Source organism: Gobius niger (assembly GCF_951799975.1).
Source record: "Gobius niger genome assembly, chromosome: 9".
NCBI lineage: Eukaryota > Metazoa > Chordata > Actinopteri > Gobiiformes > Gobiidae > Gobius > Gobius niger.
In genome coordinates this window covers 21,157,685-21,178,097 of record NC_136860.1, presented here as the reverse complement: position 1 = coordinate 21,178,097, position 20,413 = coordinate 21,157,685, and the positions used below count along the sequence as shown (strand labels likewise).

Sequence of the window (20,413 nt, the reverse complement as noted above, 5' to 3'; positions counted from 1 at the left end):
GTCTCTTGGGATATGACAGTGTTTAACTCACAGTGAAATAGCTAGTTTGAAGTTTGTCCTACAAAAGATATGCAATGCTAATAGTAGTCAGTGCTGCTTGTAGCACACCGCGCCTCAGCTGACCCGTTTTTTCTCGAAGCAAGGCCCTCAGGCTACCGGCGAAAGCACTGGCTGGTTGTTGGTACGCAACATATCGACTTCGCCTTGAGCGGCGTTATTCTTGCACCAAGCGGAAGATCGAGCCCATATTGTTGCTGAACCTATCTAGACCTGACCAGTTGCAGAAACCCAAGGTCATAAGTTAGTTATAACCAGGTGGTGACTTTTGTTTTGGTTCAGGCAGTGTAGTTTGTCTTTTTAGCTGCTTCTTTCCTCTCGGTTTTGGCTTGGCACTTCTGAATAATTTAATAAACCATCCAAAAGGCAGTACTTTCCACAGTGTTCTCATCATAGCTCACATAACGTTCATGGCTGTTCTGTTGTTCCATTCAGTATTGTTAAAAAACCCAAAAACAAAACAAAAATAGGTATACATTTCATCTCCAAACCCCAACTAATTTACTTTTATGTGAACGCACTGGCCACTTCCGATGGCAGGCACCGGTAGAGAGCCTTCAGCTGTGAATGGCCTGTGTGCGCGCGCTTGTGTTTGGACTGCCAAGCGCGAGTCTCCCCGTAAAGCACTGACAGCCCCTCCCTCCCCCTCCTATTCCTTTTCTGTTCCAAGCAGTCGGCGCTCTAATTGAAATGGGAGTGAGTGTCAGCCGTTAAGTGTGTTTCGCTGTGTGTGTGTGTGTGTGTGTGTGTGTGTGTGTGCGCTCGCAGCCGTCTTCACGCTTTGTGGCTTTGTGTTTCTGTCGCTCAAACTCCCGGGAGCGCTCGCTGTATAAAGAGTGCGAATTTGACTGCGCACTCCGCGCGTGTCGGATATTTTCTTTTCTCTGTGCCTCGTGCAGGACTTTGTGACATAAACTTACAATCTTAAAAAATAAATGTGTCCGTAGGCGTAAAAAAGTCTCAAAATTTAACACGGTATCAGCAGCTCTGTGGGAAGTGGATTGTAGGTGGTTGTTTGCTGCAGATGCGCTTCGGTGTGCACGCCGCTGAATGCGAGGGGTCTGGGTGGTAAAAGGAGATGGTTCCCCCCCATGGGAATTTCCCTGCATTGATTAGCAATAAGGCAGACGATAAAATGGTGGCATAACTCAGAAGGAGACAGCTTTATGGGCTGAGGGAAGAGGCTTGCTGGGGGACCAAAATCAGTCCGCTCCCGAGCCTTATCAGCCGCACACCTCTCACAAGTCTAGAGGGACTTGAGGGGATGGTGGATGTCTGTTTTTCTGTGTGGCAAGCCATACATGAAGCAGAAGGGGGAGAAAAATACACTGCTTAATAAGCTGAAGCAAAGCGGAGGCTGGAGCGTCAGGGGGGCTGTCATGTATCGACCGTGGACAGATAAGCTGTATGTGTTTAGACAGGCAGCTGCGCGACTTTGCATGCATGCGCAATCAACCCTCCCTAACCCCCCATCCTTTCTCCTCTACACACGTCCACGTAATCACGGCACAGTGTGATGGTTTATGAATGAACGAATCACCAGAGGAGATCGCAAATGTAGGCTGAATGATCTAAAAGTGATTGAAGTGGGCGCAAGCGCTCAGGGAAGTGTCGGCGTGCAATGTGTGCGCTGGAAGTAGGTCTTCGAGTCTTTAGATTCTGTTCTATACGCTGTGGGCACGGAGATAGCGGAGAGGCTGAGAATGGAGGTGAGAAATGAGATTAAGCCTCAAGAGAAACATCTACTTTGCGGACTCCGATGTGTGTGCGCGCCCGTAGGTGTGCGAGAGATGCACCGTTCGCAACACTCCTGCTGTGCCTCATTAAGCCCATGTTGTGCGCTGCCTTGGACTTCGTCATTTTTCTGGCTCTGCGCTGTCGGTGCGCTGAATGTGTGTGCCGCGTGTGTGCGCTAGAGAGAGGCGGTGAGTGAGGCATCGGGGGCTCTGAGCTCGCAGCATTGATTTTTCCGACCAGCCCCCCTCCTCCCACTCCCCTCTACACACACACACACGCACACACATTACCACCGCTTGTCGTGCTCCGCAAAGGCAGCCCTGATTTTACTGTTTGTATCTCCCCTCCTTTGACAAGTTTACTTCCGATTTTTTTCATTTCTGTTGCCATATCCTGGGCGTTTTAGGGTTGTTGGATATTTTTCCCACATCAACTCGTCTGCTTTTTAGTCACTAACACTCACTGTCCGTCATTTGGAAGAATGAGTTGAACATGTTGAGAGGAATTAAAGATTTGCCAGCTATGTTGCTACAGTTGGATTGACCACAGAATAGTCAGGACGTCCACTCTATTGACTGGGAGCCTCAGTGTGCTCTATTAAGTATTGACGCTTTCTCCCAAAGACACAAGAGTGTACATCTGTCTGCTACATTTAGGTTCTGTGTCTGTCTTTCAGCAAAAATGCTAACATTCACAAGGACAGTAAATACGTTTTACACAATACAATATTGCTTTTGAACAGATGCAAAAAGCAGGAGTGGAGGCTGACCAGGCCACTGTCTCATGAATTATTGTTGATATTGTTTCACTTCTTTCACATAAGCTGTTAGATGTAAAGACAACAACGCCTCAAAGTTTCTGTCCGAGTCATTACAAATTTTTACGCTTAAGTCTCTCACTTTTCAAAGCTTCAACTGCATTGTTAGTGCGCTGTAATATACATCATCTTTGTAAATGATGTTTTGCTGGAATGGTAATTGTCTGAGTAATTATAGTCTACCGTGAGTAATTGGTTATCTGGCGATGTAGACATTTGTTTGCTTCTGAGAACAAAAGTCCCGATGACGATTTCAACAATGGGGACATGGGGATTTTCTTCTCTCCTATTTTTATTTGACCTTTACTTCACCATGAAAGTCCCACTGCTTTTCAGAATTTCCAAAGGGTACAAAAGGCAAGAAGGTAGAGCCATCTCTCATGGGTAATCTGTTTTTTATAGACTAAAAACAACTGAGAGAAACAAGGAAAGAAGTTGTATAAAGTTACTCATAATACTTTACTATTAACCCACCTAAAACAAGTTCATAACTCGATTGCACAAAGAGAAAATAGAGCTAAATGTGACTTGATCAAGACACTATTTACCTTCGTATAGAGTAGAACGAGGCTACTTGGTAAACACTGGAGAGTCAATGGTATTGCTCTCGAGCTAAACTTTGTAGACCCGTGTTCTAATCCGTCCGCTCTTGCAGGTTGTACCATCTGACCGCATGGGGGGTTCCTTTGGCCATGGCCTCTTTGCCTCTGCTTAAGGAATATTATGGCCCTGCAGGAGCGTGGTGGTAAGTCCAGCTACTTCATCTATTGATCTTAGGAGTTTTGCAGTTGCTGCCAACGACAGCATTTATTCCGATAAATGTAAGCCTTTTGACCTGGCTTCCTTCCAATATTGACAGTCTATACTTTAAATGATTTCATGTGATAAAAATACCAGTAAGTCTTTTAATAACCAACAACACTTCGCTTGTACATGCTGAAAAGCGAAGAAAAAAAACAGCTAAAACATAAAGTATTTGAAGATCGGGAAAAAATGTGAGAACGGGGGCAGAGATCGAGGCGAGGAGGTGATCTGGGACAGAGCTGTAATCTCCGGGCTCGGCTCCTTTTCCACTCTGGGCTTATTAATAGCTACAGCTGCACCGCTTTTCCCCTCCGCAGTCACACAAGTCTGCCTTCCGCTCGCGCGCTCCCTTCCCTTTGTAACCCCTCATCTCTCTCTCTCTCTCTCTCTCTCTCTCTCTCCCCCCAGCTGGATCACAGACGATCACGTAGCCTGGAGATTTGGGATGTAAGTAGACCCTTTCAGTGCTACCATCAAAGCTTCTCCCGAAAGGGGCAGTGGGGGAGGGGGTTTTCTATGGGGAAATGTGAAGGGTTGTATGTCAGGGGAGTCTGACTTTTTTCCCCATATGGTTCAGGGCCAAAGATGCTTGTGCGAATACTCATCACGACTGCTTCTGCCTCGTCTGATCGAGGGGAGTTTCGGCACTATATTTAGCTACGAAGGATGGGCTATGAGCGATTATGTTTTTTTATGGAACTCGCCTCCAGTCTGTAGCGCTGTGCCAATGTTCCACCACACAGGCACACCCAAACATACACAATGGTTTGCCACATGAGCTAAGGTAATCGCGTTGCCGCTCGCAGCATCAGCAGGGAATCAATCTTTCTAAGCAAATAAGCCGGCGCGCGCCAGGGCACACACACACACGCGCGCACAGTGCAACACATCGCCATCAGCAGTGCTAAATGAGCCCGCCTGTCTTTTACCCGGCTCCTCTGCGCTTGGCTCTGTCTAGTTCCACGCGCTGTTATGGCCCAGAGGGACACATTGCTCAAAGGATCAGCGAATCTTCATTAGCTTTAATTATATCAAACCAGACGAGAGATTACAGGCCACGGCACCAGCCATCAAGGAGGAAACACATCTCCTAAAATGTGCAAAGCCCGCTGACAGCTGGCAGGCAAAAGCGCAGGAGGGCAGAGATGGCAGTTTTACAGGTGGGAAAGTGGGAGCCCAGCCATATGAGCTTGCGCTTGGTGAGACCGAGAAGTGAGAGAGGAAGAGAGAAGGTGCGACGTAGCCTGACGGGACGGAGAGCTGAGTGGGAGAAATAGATTGCCCTTGTCTCTGCCCACGCCGCGTAGTGTGTCTTCATCAGAGTTCAGCGAAGCGCGCGGACAGGACACGAGAGGTGGGTGGGAAGCCTCGGAGGAGATAGACGTATTAAAAGGGATGAAAGAGGATGGAGAATGAAAAGCAGAGGGCTGAGCTGTGTGACATCGGAGGTGCGAAATTTCCGCGGTTGAGTCAGCAATTGGAAGAAGCCTACTCAAGCTGAGCTGAGTCACTCCTTAGAGCTCCCCTTATTGCACAACGTACTACTGACCTAGCACTAATCATAGGCGTAAATGATCATTTTTGTGCCGTCAAGTGGAATGAAGTATCATCAATCTTTAATTTTGGAGATTTTAGGACTTGCAAATTGGGATTGTTATGAAAATGGCCCCATTTATGACATTAAAACTCTCTTGTGACAATAGCAATAGTGATCAGTTAAAGAGTATATAGAAGATAAGATAAGATAAGATAAGATAAACCTTTATTGATCTCACAAAGGATAAATTCACTTGTTACAGTCAGCGTTACTTCACAGCCTTATTGTACAGTCTGACAGCAGTGGGGATGAAGGCTTTGCAGTAGTGCTCCGTCCTGCACTGAGGGTGTCTCAGTCTGCCACTGAGAGAGCTGCTCAGCTCTTCTACAGTCCCGTGCAGTGGGTGGGAGGTGTTGTCCATGATGGAGGTGAGCTTGGCTAACACCCTCCTGTCCCTTACCTCCTCCACAGAGTCCAGGGGGCAGCCCAGGACGGAGCTGGCCTTCCTGACCAGCTTGTTCAGTCTGTTCTTGTCCCGCTCTGTGCTGCCCGGGGCCCACAGAAATGATAACAGCACAAACAAACCCAGTGTAAAACGTCCTTCAAAACAGCTAGAGACCAATATTATGCCGGAATGTGACTCAGAGACTTGACATTTACATCAAAACCTCGATTTCCTTCGTGCTCAGTGGGAAATGACTTAATTTGTCTGTGTACTGTACATTCAAGTTTAGTGTGCACCTTTTCCATTACTTCCCACACCCTCTTGCATTCTCATGTCGAAGTAGCTGAACTGGTAATTCGTGATTTCTGCTTAACTGTAGGTTTGTTTAGACACACTGTTCTCAACCGGTTTAGCTTCAGGACCCACCTTCAACCTATAGAGACCAGCCAAATCATTTAATCTTATATAAGATAATCGAGCAAAATGAACTTGTTCCGCAAATACAGAAGGCCTAGATATATCCTCATACTAAAACACAGTCGATTCCAGCATTTTCTGGTCTGACTATCAAAAACTCTTGTCAAAGCCATCGTGACCCACTTCTGGGTCCTCACTCACCAGTTTCTTTTCACACATCAATTACATACTTTTCACCTCAGCGATGATAGAGATAACAAGCATACATTGACCAAGACACTGGAGGCTATAGGAAAGATGCTTGCTGCCTTGTTATAGCTTGAATCCTAATTCACAGATGAAGTCCTCAAGCAACATCTGATTTAGCTTTTCACAGTGAGGCTATAACCACTTTTACCGTTTACTTCATTTTGGATCCCTAATCCCTAACTAAAACCCAATATTTTGTTCACGGCCTGCGCATCTTTCTTCCTGCGCTCCCATCTTTAATTATATCGACAGCAGCTTTTGCCTTGGATCTGCTCATGTTTCACGTTTTTTAACATCTATCCGCCTCGCGCTCCCCTCGCGCTCCCCTCTTTCACAAGCACGTTTCTTACGCCTTGCCTCCTGCCTCGCTCTCGCTGCCTCCCCGGGTACGGCGCTCAGCTGTAGCGCACGGCGGACTCTAATGGCAGATCATTATCATGCTAATTAGAGCACTTTGTAGCTGCCGCCCGTCACTCTCTCTCCTCTGCCCCCCCCTCAACGCACACACATGCACGCTATCATTAAAAAGCCCCCCCCCCCATCTCCCCCTTCTTGGCGCAGACCCCCCACCCCCACCCCCCCTCGCCGCTATCCGCCCACCCTCGGCCCGTCTCTCCATCATTAACAGGACGTGCGCTGGCGTAATTGGTCGCTGTTTATTCCAAGGAGCAGGTTATTAAATCACACCGAGGTAACGACAGGGCTGGTTTCCCCTGCAAATGCTTTTATCATTGTCCACTGCCATTATTGGGCATGAATGTATTTACACACACATTTTGTTTCTTCTCGGGCATAAATAGAAAATAGCTTGAAAATATAGTTAGTTTTAGTTAAAAAGTGAAAAGTATTAGCATTTTTTAATTTAAAGATAATTTAGAAGTGCTTTTGCTTTGACTTTTGCGTGTGCTTCCCATCCCGTGGTGTATTAACTTTAAAAGGCGAGAGTGTTGACATTCAGGGCAGACAGTTCTGACAAACTTGCTGAGGTGAAACAAAAGTGACCAGAAACCTGTCAATCGGTGCAAGACAAAAGCAGGTCTGAGATTACAAGGGAGAGGTTGAAACTCCTCTGAACTTGCATCACACCCCAAAGGGTTACATAACACAAGCCTAAACCCGCCGAACCTTTACTTTGCTTACCATAACATATTTAATCATTGTTTAGATGCTTGCTGTAGAACTCATCTTTTCACCACTTCATTCAACAAGAATGCAAGGTATTTCCGGCGGCACCGTGGCGTTAGGTTTTGTTTTCTGACTCCCAGTTTTACATACAGAACATACCAAAGTTGCTAAGTCACTTTTGATAAGTATGTCCAAGATTTCAGGGAATTCAACTTCATATGTGCTGCAAAACCTTTGGAGAATCATCTTGTCATTGTCACTAAGGTGATTGGCTGTTTATTTCTTGGTGTCACCTTCGTTATGATAAAAGACTCTCAGAGCAATGATCAACATAACAGGCTGCACCAAAAAGCATTACACACTTGTATCATTTTTACATTGAAACATACATGTACATGAACATACATAAAATGGAAATTTTAATAACCACAATCATGTTGTTGGTTTCTTGCTAGAAAAATCAAAAGGCCTTCTCCGTTGCATCCTGCTGTCCTGAGACACTCCACTTCAAAATTAAGCTCTAAATTATGCACATGAAAACCCTTTTCAAATGAAAAATGTTTACAGACTTTACAAAATGATGCTATCATTCCTTTCTGATTTATTTTTAGATGGTATGCGCCTCTCTTCACCCTCATCTTTCTGATGATCTGCTGCTACGCCAGGATTATCTTTGTGGCCAATAAAAGGGTGAGTGCAACATTTGTTTTCTGTTGTTTTTCCTCATCACTGCTGCTATAGCGTCGCTTCTATAATGTCTCTTCATAGGATTTAAACTATATTGCTTTTTACAAAACAGGGCCAAACATAATCCACAGATGAACTAACAACCTAATCCATAAAACTTAAACTATTGTACTGTCCAACTAATCAACAATATTCACTTTAATTACTTTAATGTCTAAATCCTGAAACTCTCTAGATAATTAGTTCAGCATACATAGTCTCATGATGAGTTTTAGAGAAAATAACCTGACATTAAAACTAATATTTGTAGCCTGAAACAACGGCACATTTGATATTTGCTGCGTGACACTTGGCGCACTCTCTGTTGGCTCATGGTGCGTGTGTCGTTCAGGATGAGCCCAGAGGCAGCATTCCACCAAGTTGACATAGCTGCCATTCCTCTGCTCTGAGTTTGCATACATGCACGGCCACGAGAGGACTGGCACTTTTTTCTTTTCTATAGACATGAGATTTGTAATAAACAAAAAGCAAAAACACTGAAACAGATTAAAAGCTTCTAGAAAATAAAGGCCTTTTCTGCAGTCTGCCAGACAGATGGGCTGTTGACAGAGACATAGTGGTTCTTGAAAAGAGAAAGGTGGAATGGACTAGATTCTCTATTTCTTATAAATGTGATAACAATGTCAAGCTGTGGGCAACATGCATTTCATCTCACGCTATTGAGGCGTCCCTCGTCCCGGCTCCTTCTTCTGTCTGCTTTTCAGCCACTCTCGTTTTCAGCACAACAGTTTCCCTTAACGCTCCCATCTGTGTCGTCATTTTCATTCTACCCCCCCCACCCACCCTAACGTCTGTGTGCCACAAATTCCTCTTCCACCGCCCCATCCCTCATCTACACCTATGAAGAGCAACGGTATTATCTCTCTTTTGGGACTGTCTCACGTGAAATGATTCCAAAGGGCTTTGAGAGACGGGATGAATGTGCTGCAGGGAGTAGAGAACAAAACACGATCAGTTTAAAGGGAAATTTTTTTTTAAAAGTTTATTCGTGTTTTGAAAATGTCACCAACTTTTTTGTCGTACATGGGGAAGTATCAGTGGTATTCTGTAAACGCAGGGCATGAGACAAAGTATAGTTTCTTTGACAAGGCATGTTTCGCAGTGTGGCTTTAACATTTAAGTTGTCGGCTTTTTCAAGGATATTTGGGCATTTTGTTATGGGACAGGATTGCTAAGGGTGAAACGGGGTGAAGAGTCTTGAACAGTCGCCTTATCTGCTTGACTATTCCTGCTGCAAAATAACATTTCCTCGATTGATATTGAACTCGAAGCCCACCCACAGACACGTGCTCTCATATGATGCCGCTGTGGATGCTGCCGGCTGGGTTTAATCTAATGACCAAATGTCTGTTTGTTGAATGTCCTGTGGTCATGTTTGAATTTACAGTGAAGCCATGGCAACATAAAGTTAATAAATAGCTGATAAGCCGCTGGTGGCACTGTGTCGTCAGAACGGCACAGATTTCTGGGATTCCTGGCGCATTCCATTAAATGAAACTAATTTTAAAGTAAAACACTGGACTTATCGTTCACATTGAATCATTTGGACACTGGAAAGTGTTATTTACCAACAGTGACCCGAACATTGTGTCCTTGCCAGTTGCCACTCAATTTGCCGTTGTTGCCATGGTGGATTGCTAACTGCCCTGCTTTTGCTATTTATGCCATTATCACACACGTAACCTCTAAGTTCCTCCTCTCATTTTGGACTTGCGTGTGTATGGAGCTAACACTTGGCCTCCAGAGATTTCATTCTGACGTATCAACTTACATCCCACCAGCCCAAATCCACGTCCCGTGTGTGTTTCTGCGTGTGTTGACGTTTTTGCTTCGTTCCCTCGAGAGAGCAGACGTGAAGAGCAAAACGTATTCCCACGTCCTCTCTCTTGGGAGCCCTCAAAGCTGCCACGTTTTGCTCCACTTTCAATTTTCCTACAACCCTCCCATCTTCATCTTATTTCACGCATTAAAGTTGATTACAAAGAAAAGCGTCAAAGTATGAAAAACACGTCTGAATGGACTGTTGGCCTGCTTTCAAAACAGAATGATTCCATTTTGAAACAAACTATTATTGTATTTTGCAGATGCAGTCCTGGTTGGGAACGTTTAACCCAGAAAGAGAGAGGCGAAAGGTAAATGCTCCAATGTTCTTTGGTTGTGATACGAAATAAGAAAATGTTTGTACTTTACTGCGTTTGCTGTTCCTTTGGGCGGTTCCTAACTCTCTGTGCTGTCACATGTATTAACAGTGAACGTTAGATATGAGACCTCTTGTTCTTCTTGGTGCAGTTCCAGTACCAGCCCCCCTTTTGACCAAGGGAATTTTTCAACTCTCTGGGTGTTTAGTATGCTTCAGTCCGGTCAAGAGCACTACATGGTTATGTAGCAAGGGACGTTTGTAACTTTTATGGAAGTTATATCACGGCATTTGGCAATTACCTTTAATTATTTGTAATGCACAACCCTGCTGCTCATACTTTGTGTAGCATAAAACGGAAGCAATGAATCTTTGTGAATCCTCGTCTGTCTGCAAGAACCCAACGCCTACTATTTTCTCTATATTTCTTAGACTTCGACAGACTTTATTGATTCACACGGGAAATGTTTTGCTCTATTATGATTTTTTCCGCTGTGAAAAGTGCAATCCGGATGCCTTCAGACACATGATAAAGTTTGTTTCTTTGGTGTATAAGTATGCAAGGCATTGAGCCCTTGCCCTGCCATTGCTGTTCAGTGTGAACAGGCATGGGGATGTGGAGCTTCCCATGACTGAAGAGGGGCTATGGGTACAAGGGAATGTCTCTATGAACTGCTTGTGTGGATCAGATACTGCCACTGGGGCATTTAAGGAAAAGTGTTAAGTTCATGGCATTTTTGGGGATATATGATCACAAAAAACAACACAAAAAAGACTCCATTGTGCAGTGAGAGCAGACAGATTGTGCTCTGCGTTTAGATACCTGTCTTCACTTCAGCCCCGCCCTGCTTCAGCTTTGCCACAGCAGGGTGTGGTGGAGAGGCAGGTTAGGGCTAAGGGAATGCGAATGCTGCCCCTAAGTGGTAATACTACTACTACACACTATGTGATAACATCAGGTAACTTTTTTTTTTTTTACACCTTTCCCTTGCCTCTCTCTCCCCCTTGTGTTCAAACCTCGAAAGTCCTGCCAATTTTGAGGCTTTTATGCATGCTTTAACAATGGCAGCAGCTTTGGAGGTTCACATTGCTGGGCCAGCACACTTTCTTTCATCTGTCGTGAGTCTGTGTGCACAACAGCAGGTGTAAAGTAGAGAAAGCGATACCTGCTGGGCTCTTGCTGCTGTGATTTCCCCTCGCCTCCTCTCTCTCTCCCCTGTGGCTTTCGCTCACACACGAGCGCCCCGTCTCACGTTCGGCGCTCTCGCAGGTTCACTCTTGCGTCGGCCAACGTTCCCCCTCTGACTCGGTTGGCCACAGTCACTCTAGCTATCTGTGTGTGTGAGTGGAAGTGGCGGGTGCGATGACGTTCACCACTCGCGCTCACAGCTATCAGCGCCGTCAGTCACACACCCCTGACACATCGCACAGTCTCAAGAGGTTTGCGGTCACACATGAGCACCTGCATTATATGTCAGACAGAGCATGGCTGTTTAGGATGGGGACGGTGACAAACTTTTCAACATGCAACGTTTGCTCAGACAGCTCTATCCTGACAAGGGAGAGTAGCGGAGGCAAAGAGTTGTTTTTAATTTTCTTCTTGAGCCATATGAGCCCTGCCTTTTCCTTAACAGTATAGCTTCTGATTATGTTCTAATATGGTCCCATCTGGAGACAGGACTCCCTTAGAAATTAGATTCTGAAATTAGTGAAACTTTCCTGTTTAATAAAGGTTTTTTGTTAGTGATTCTTGGTTAAAAAGTCAAACACAATAAAGCTGCATTTGTTGTCATGTTATTTTTTGTAGTTTATGTATTTAACTGTCTTTTATGCAAGAACTTTTACATTTTAAGCATTGAGAGAGTTGCTAAAAGGATGAGAGCAAAGCTTCTTAATAACTAATTACCATCAATGCTATTATGAATTAATAATACAGTTCATATGGCCAATAATTATTGCTTGCATTTGTAATTGCTGTGATAAGATACAATTTTATCAATGTGAAATCTGAAACCATTACTCCCCGGATCAGCTTTCCCTGCGAAGACTGAGCGAGGCTGGTGCAGGGAATGGCTTGCCGCTGATAACTGCCTGTAATCTCGCGTGCGTCATTAACGCTGGGACCGCCAGGCTCGCTGCGCATAATTACGGTTTCATTCCCCTTTGCCTCTGGAGCAGCGCAGGGGCCTCTGACACAGGAGGGCTGTGATTAAAAACACAAGGGTCTTCCTCCTCCCTCCCTCCCTCCCTCCCTCTCTCGCTCTCTCCCCCCACTTTTCCACATCCTGTCTCTGCGCTCAAATTCTTCAGATGCCTGTCGCTGCACCTCGCTGGGATTTTTCTGGGATTATTTTTTCCTGGACATAGGCAATAGGCTAAGCTAGGAAGTTTACTCATATTACTAACCATTCAACTTTCAGACTAGATTTTTATACCTTGTTCACGCAAATGTTGCCTTAACGCGCCCTCATTGTGCCATTATACAGTCTGCATAATACGATAAAAACGTGCCTTTTGTTTGCACTCCTCCCTGAGTCCCCTCATCTACAAACACACAGTGATAAAACACCTCTGCCGGGCTCTCACGATTTTCATTAGAATTCTTTAAAAATGCCTGCGTTAGGCCTTGCACGCCGCTGGGTCTTTTCTGGTGAGTAATTAATTTCCAGCATGTGGGGGGAAAGCGAGAGAAGAACGCGCTGCACGCTCGTGGGCCTGCCTGACGGCTCTGGCTGCGAGACTCCGAGAGGGAGGTGGGCTGCGTGCTGCCGGCCGGGCTACATCGTGCCTGAGTCCGTGCCTGAGGGGAGGAGGAGGAGGAGGGTGAGGGTGAGGAGGAGGAGGGGTAAAAACAGCACAGCGCAGAAAATCGATCCGGGGGCCGCGCTGCGCTGCCTCTTCCGGACGCGCGAGTTCTCCTCTCCTGGGAATTAGTCATAACGGCTTGTAAAAGCTCTCTACCGCCAGTCTCTTCCCCCCTCATTTCCACTTGGCTCAGCTGCTCCGTGTGCGCCTCTGTCCCTTCCGCAAGAAATTGAATGCGCCCCGTTTCTAGATCAGCGGCGTATTGGCTCCCAGTTTAATTGGGATGCTTGTTCCTTGCTCATATCACTGCGGGTATTGTGTATCATCAGCAGGTTAATATTTGATTAGCACTTAATTGGCCTGTGTTGTTTGCCCTGGTGCCATGATGTTTCAAGTCGAGCCTCCCAGGTTTCAAATAATTGTGACCATTTAGTTTCTGCACTTTATTCAGTCGCTTATGCGTTCGTCATGGTGGCCCCGTTTCTGTCTTGCAGGTTTCTTTAGCCGAGGAGATCAAGCCGTTGAAGTGGTATCCCTCCGTTTACCTTCTGGTGTCTATCTTTCCCCTCATCAACAGGTAACACAGCGCACACAGACACATCAGCCACGCGGGCTATTTGCATGTTTCCTTCATGTTTATCTTATCTGGTCTCTGCCGCCTCCCTCAGCCTTTTCCCGTCCTGCTCTCGTTCTCTCTCTTATCTTGACTCTCGGAAAGCTTTGCTCTCTCCCACTCTCTCTCTCTCTCTCTCTCTCACCGCAGCAGCACAAGAAGACGGTGTGTGTGTATGCGAGCAAGCCTAGTGCGTTTTATTGGCTTTTTTTTCTCTTTCTTTCAAACATGAGCTTTACTGGCTGAGGGTTTGTGGGTGGAGGCGGGTGGTCCGGTAAATGATAACCCCTATGCTGTTATTGCTTCTACCTTCTCTTCCTGTCCTCCTGCGCCCAATCTCCCTCTTTCCAATACCTACTTTCTTTCATTTCCCCTCCCCCCAGCCAGCTTCCTCACGATTGCGCTTCGAAAACCAGTGTGATTGACAGGTCAGGGTTACTAAGTGATTAGCTGCGGCGGCTCTGCTTGTCGCCACGGCAATGTAGGCGGAGACACAGGTCAATTACAGGGTCAACGTCTCTCAAAGGCACCGCTCAAACAGTGCCCCACCCCGCCCCTCCTCCCCCAAAGCAGCCCCTTTGGCCCGCCGCCTCTCCGGCTCGCTCGCTCGCTGTGCCCCCGCTGTCGGCCGATGAAGATGACAAAGTACATGCTGCGCTCGCCCCTCAGCCACCCTCCACCTTCACAGCCTTCTATCCGACTCCCTCGATACCGCCGTTATCTCTTCAGCACTTTGTATTCCTCTCATCTGCGTCCTATGATCCATGGTTTTCTTAAGTATTGTTCTGTGTACAGTGGCTATTTATTACGATGCCATTTATGCCTGATACTGAAAATATTAAGTCTTTTTATCCGTAAAATCAAACATTTATGAATGGTGGGAGCACAGCTATGATTGAGCGCAAAGGAATGGATCTGCCGTTATCGGTGGCGTAGCGGTTAGCGCTCGTGTTTCATAGCTGGAAGGTCCGGCTTGCTTCTGTCAGTCTACTCCAGGGGCGGCTGTGGATGCAATGGCAGCTTACCACCACTGAGTATGGCGTCAATGAGTGTAAGCTATTGTTATTATTTGTAGTTATTTTGAAGAGTCTGAGTGCAATATACACGCAATACGTTTGAAATGAATACAGAAACAAATGGTTAAATGAAGTCTAAAATCTTTCTGTATTTTTAATTCAAGTGGAGCAGCACTTAAAGGGACTACATGCAAGTTGGTCATTTTTTATACTCACTACGGACACCTCAGGTCTTGTGCGTAACTGCAGGTTCTATATTAAGCTTGTGCATGACGGCACTTCGAACCCGAATTAACACCTTTTTGAGCGACAGCGCAGGATTTTGGACGCAGTTGTGGTGAATAGGTCTGGGCTCATTCTACACATTAGGACATGCTGGAACATGTAGAGAGAGGAAAATACTTAATTTTAACATTTTCTAACACCGTATAGTCCCTTTAAACCTTTAGAAACTTTTGTCTCATCAGTGTGCGAGCAGAGGGAGCAGCATTACTTCATACAAAATCTCTCAAAGAGCACATCTTCCAATTCTAAGTCATTCATTTATGTGCTTATTACCATAAGTTTAAGTTTAAGTTTAATGGTTTTGTATAGCCCAATATCACAACAGAAGTCGCCACACAGGGCTGCACCAAACATTAAGGCAATAAAACAGAGCAATAAATATGACAATTAAAGGTTCAGGTGAATCCAGGCAAATATAATGTCCAATAGGAGGTAGCAACGAGCGGCGTGGGTGTCCCCCGTCCTTAGACTCTCCAGCATGGCAAGGAAAAACTCAAAAACCCGGCAGGAGAAAAGAGAAACCTTGGGGAGAACCACAGAAGGAGAGATCCATAGGCTTTGCAGGAGTCCAATTACTGTTACTTTTGCTATGCAGTGGGGTTCAACAAATGGTCAACAAGTTGCAGACAACTGTACTGACATACAGACATCATTCAGTCTTAAATTTGCACATAGCACTTTGGATGATGGGATGATGGGATGATGGGAGTCAACTCACTAGGAGCTGATGAGGATGTCCAATTGACACTGCAAGCTCACCCAAGTATTGAACCTAATTCAGGCCACAAAACTTCATAAACAGAAGCAAAATTACTTTATTTAGAGTATTTTTAATTTCTATGTTCACTTGAACGTGAATATGTTTTATGAAGGTGTTATTACAAAAGTGACCCTTTGTTCCATTGTGCAAGTCTGTAGTATAGCTACTACGCTTTGCACCCCTCTAAACTCTCCTAAGTTATGTCTGTGCTTGCCTATGTTCAATATGCAAATCTGGAGTAACCAGTTTATGCATTTATATATTAAAACTGAATTTATTAGCAAATGAAGTTCATACTGACAGAAGAACCATTATAGACAAGGGCTCAGTCTGCACGCACCTCTCGCTTTACACGCTGATTCCTGCCTGCTCGCTGCGCTGCGTTCGGTCTTTCTCCTGAGAGAACAGGAATGAATTGCTCTCAGCCTCCCTCCTCCTGCTCCCCCATTCGGCAGCGCAGGCTGTATATATCTCCGGCTCCTATTAATTTGTTAGCCTCCCTTCCCCTCCCCCCCTCCCCGCTTCCCTCGCTCGGCTTGGCTCATATCCTCTTCTGCCTTTTTTCTCCTCCCTTCCCTCCTCGCTCCCTGAGTGCTGGAGTGTGTAAAGTGTTTGTCACGGTGCCGCGCTGATGTCGCTGTGCTCTGTCGTGTGGAAGCAGTAGACAGACTGTGCGTGTGTTTGTGTGTGTGTAGGCGAGGTGAATGTGCTGTCGGCTGCGTGGTGCTGTGAGTGCGCGTGAGCTGCGAGAGCACTGTGTGCCGGCTTCAGCGTGTGTAGTCTGTTTTGTGTGTGTGTGTGTGTGTGTGTGTGTGTGTGCGCGCGCGTGCCGAGCTGCGCGCGTGTGTCTGAGTGGGGGATTATTTCTATCTGAGCTCCAAAGCCTCCTAAACAGGGCTTAGAGAGACGGCCCAGGGCAGCAGCTAAAGCCGGCGGGTAGAGCTCGCTCATTCTCCGTACCCCGCTCCTCCGCACTCTTCCCCTCTATTTTGCCCTGACACTCCCCCAAACAAACACCACAAACACAGTTTTGGCTTGTGGCTTCCTCTTCACACTCATAAACACGCACACACACATTTGCACGCCACACGCAATTTTAATCTGTTCCAAATGCGCACTGGTAAATGTGTTAATTCGACACCAGCTGTTGCGAATTGAAACGAGAAAGCGCTTCTACTTTTACACACGGGCGCACCGGAGCGTCGACGTGCGGACGGGCAGGGTCCTCTGTCACACCTTCCTTAATAAGAGGCTCTCATCTGGCAGCGGCTCCACACCTTCACTCATCTTTCCACATTCTCCCCTTTTCATCTCAAGCTCGGCCCTCGGTCCCAGCTCTGTGAGAATGTGTGTTCATGCGCATTGCCCGGGCACTACTAGAGTTTTCACAGCCTGCTTCTCACATCGCCTCCCTCGTGTGCTTTATGGTGTGGGTGTGTGTTTGTTTACAAGGCTTGTCTAGATTCCTACTGTGCGCGCCTCTACGCCTGTTTGCATAAATAAGCCCTCTCCTCGGAATCTAGCTGCTGATTTCAGTGGCGCGTCACAGCGTGATGCGCGAGTGCTCCTCCTGGACAGCATGCTCATCTGTCATTAGAACTTTATTCTAAGTGCGCCACTTCCATCCCTCTTTGACACCTGCCTGGGGTTTATCTGGCATCTCCTATTTATCTTTTTCCATATCCCAAGGGGTTTGTTTGGCAGTTACTTGTTTTGGGTGTTTGACACAGCCGCCTTGGACGCACCATCTTGTTAGTAATGAGCCTTGAACCGGTGATGTCCATGTCCATGTAACCTTGAGTTCACCCAGTTTTTCCAGGACACAGTTCACATTCTTGGTTATTCTTGGTTTCCTCAATTGTCCAAGTGGGTTTTGCGGTGTGTAGAGACGTATATGTACTTGCAGGGGATTTTTGTATGTGCTCCCTTCAGCGGCTAAACCCCGGCCTTTCTCTGGAGGAGATCTGATTTCCCTGCTCTAGGCGAGCTGTGCGAACAAGACACTGTGTGTCTGTGTGCACTTCGCGGCGCCTCTGAATGAGTGTGTGTGTGCAGCTTGGGCCAGGCAGACCTTCCCCATCTCGTCTCTGTGCTTTGAAAAATGAGGGAGGAAATCTCAAAGCAGCAGTTATTATTCATCCCTCAAAGAGAAAGGGGAGGAGGATGGAGGGAGGAATGGAGGGAGGGATCGAGGGAGGAAGAAAGACTGGAACCAAGTCGGGGGATATATTAACTCTTATCTCACAATATTCGGCGTTCTGCATCCCAGAATGCACTGCCTTTGCTTCTCATCCTGCTTTCTCTTCAGTTCTACACATTGTGGTGTTCCTTGGTTCTCTGAAGACATTGCAGCTTCGATGAATATGAACTATTGTGGGTAGACCCTGTGTGCGCTATATTTTAATGCATTTTGTGTTGTTTCTTTTTTTCTGTTTAACAAGTTTGGAGTCATCTCTCATCTATCTGTAAGCCTTTCATTTATCTATTGTTTCACTGTATTTTTCTACATCTTTTTATATCAGTTTCCTATAAAAATATCTTTGTTATTTTTGGTAATTTGTTGGTAATTTTATTGTCTCAAATATAAAAAGTTGTGTTTGAAGTCTTGAGTTCACCCATGACCCTCGCCAATTCTCTGGGGGAGTGATTGGTTTGTCTCCTGTTGCACAAAAGTCATGCTCCACAGTTTATCCAACACCCAACTTTCTTAACTATCCTTGTGGGAAACGAATGTGAAAACATGTATTGGAGGATGTTTTAAATTCTGACTGTTGTCTTCTAGGATAGAGCTAAACATAAATGTAAAACTGTCACAGTTTTGCTTCTCAGTATTTCACTGAAAGAGTCATGTAAGATCCCATCCATTCTTCCATTTTCTTCCGCTCTATCGCGGAGGCAGTAGTCTGAGCAGAGATGCCCAGACTTCCCTATCCAGGCACACCTCCTCCAGCTGTTCTGTGGGGATCCCGAGGCGATACCAGGCCAGCTTAGAGACATGGTCCCTCCAGCCTGTCCTGGGTCTTCCTCGAGGCTGCCTCCCAATGGGACATGCCCGGAACACCTCCCGAGGGAGAGTCATCCGAAACAGATGCCTGAGCCACCTCAGCTGGCTGCTCTCGAGGTGGAGGAGCAGCTGCTCTACTTCGAGCTCCTCGCAGGTAACTGAGCTTGGTAAATTGAGAGCTTTGCTCAGCTCCCGCTTCCCCAAAACAGTCCAATTCAGCGACTGCATCACTGCCGCCGTGCTGATCCATCTATCGATCTCACGCTCCATCCGTCCCTCACTCGTGAGCACGACCCACAGGGGAAGCCTCCTTTTTCCGATGGAGAACCATGGCCTCGGATTAGGAGGTGCTGATCCTTATCCCGGCCACTTCACACTCGGCTGCAAACCGCCCCAGAGCACGCTGAAGGCCCTGATTTGAAGAAGCCAACAGAGCAACATCATCTTCATACAGCAGAGATGATATCCTGAGGTTGCCAAATTGACAACCGCCATCCCTGGCTGCACCTAGAAATTCTGTCCACAAAACTGGCACATGTAGACTGGTTGGGAGAACTTCCATGAACCCTCAAGCACCTGATGGAGGGTATAGAGCTGGTCCAGTGAGGAGTGTGATCCCCCTGTAGTTGGAAGTTGACTGCAATTTTGACGTAAATTGAGAGCAGATTCAGCCTCTTATTTAGGTGTTGTATTAAAAAAACAAAAAGCTTACAAAATCTGTACCAAGCAACTCACACAGTGCAATAATATTTTATTACACAAGAAAGATTCAGCCCAATATAAGGACAGTTAGTTATGTCACAGCATAGCAACAGCATGGCAACAGAAGGAAAATGAGTGGCAAGTCTACAGTTTTTTTGATTTGACACTACGGACAGAACGAAACTTTGAGGGTGCAAAGTCTTCATTAACCAACGGGCCTACGTATCTATCAATTTTTTTCATTTACACACAAATGCTTAAGACAGATGAGATAACCTCCCTCACACGCACTTAGGCATGTGCACACATCGGCAGACACACGCAACACTCCCCCTGCTCTTTCAGGCACGTCTTTAAATATTCATCACTCTGGCTGCTCTGAGAGTGCCGTAAACGCTGCCTCACACTCCAGGGAATCGCTAAAGCCTACTCTATCATCTGCTTCACCCTCCCTCCCTCTCTCTCGCTCACTCTCTCCCTCCCTCCCTCCCTCCCTCTTTCTGTAACGCACACACATAAACACTCCCAGCCACTCACAAGGATAAGCTCACGTGCACCGACACTCCGCGGCGCAGACCCTCAGACACACGCTGCTACACGAACGCGCCAAATTGTACAATGAGCAGATTTTGTGCGTGTTTGTGTGGCGCTTGCGCTGGCGGCTCCAAGCGCCGAGGGTTGAGTGGTGTTGTGTTCCAGGAAACAGGATGTCTCTTTGTTTGGGTTTTATTTTGTTGCGTTTGCCGCTTCAGTCCCTGGGGTCCCTCATGCTTTTTTTTCTCCCCTGTTTTGTGAATTAGTGCAGGTGTATGATCATGGGCTCCCATATATTTCTAATGTATTGTTATTGCAACAGAAATATGATATTGATAGAGCTCAAAACTGAATCGACACATTTTTTTTGTGGTGAAATAATCGTAACACTATTTGTGACAATAGTTTCAAAAATCGTCTTTGTTCTTAAAAGGCCATGTTGTAGAGAGGGTTCCAGTCACATTTCTTTTCCCTGTCATGGACACAATTTTTTAATCATATTAAATCAATGCTATGGTAACAGTTCAAGTCACGGGGCGTAGTGCCAGAATGTATATAATATTAAAAGGTTAAAATATCTCCCAGGTCGAGGCTAACTAAAACTAAAGTTGGCTGGTCAGTC

At 46.1% G+C, this 20,413-nt stretch overlaps 1 protein-coding gene across 1 annotated transcript in view; it reads left to right on the top strand.

The window, feature by feature from the left end:
* LOC306967680 (cyclic AMP receptor 1) overlaps window positions 1-20,413 on the top strand; it is a 57,024-nt gene that overhangs the window by 8,608 nt on the left and 28,003 nt on the right. Inside the window, exons 7-11 of the mRNA XM_079562784.1 lie at window positions 3,267-3,356; window positions 3,824-3,862; window positions 7,800-7,878; window positions 10,020-10,067; window positions 13,372-13,454. Of these exons, the coding sequence (XP_079418910.1) occupies window positions 3,267-3,356; window positions 3,824-3,862; window positions 7,800-7,878; window positions 10,020-10,067; window positions 13,372-13,454 (339 nt within the window). The remainder of the gene's footprint in view (window positions 1-3,266; window positions 3,357-3,823; window positions 3,863-7,799; window positions 7,879-10,019; window positions 10,068-13,371; window positions 13,455-20,413) is intronic.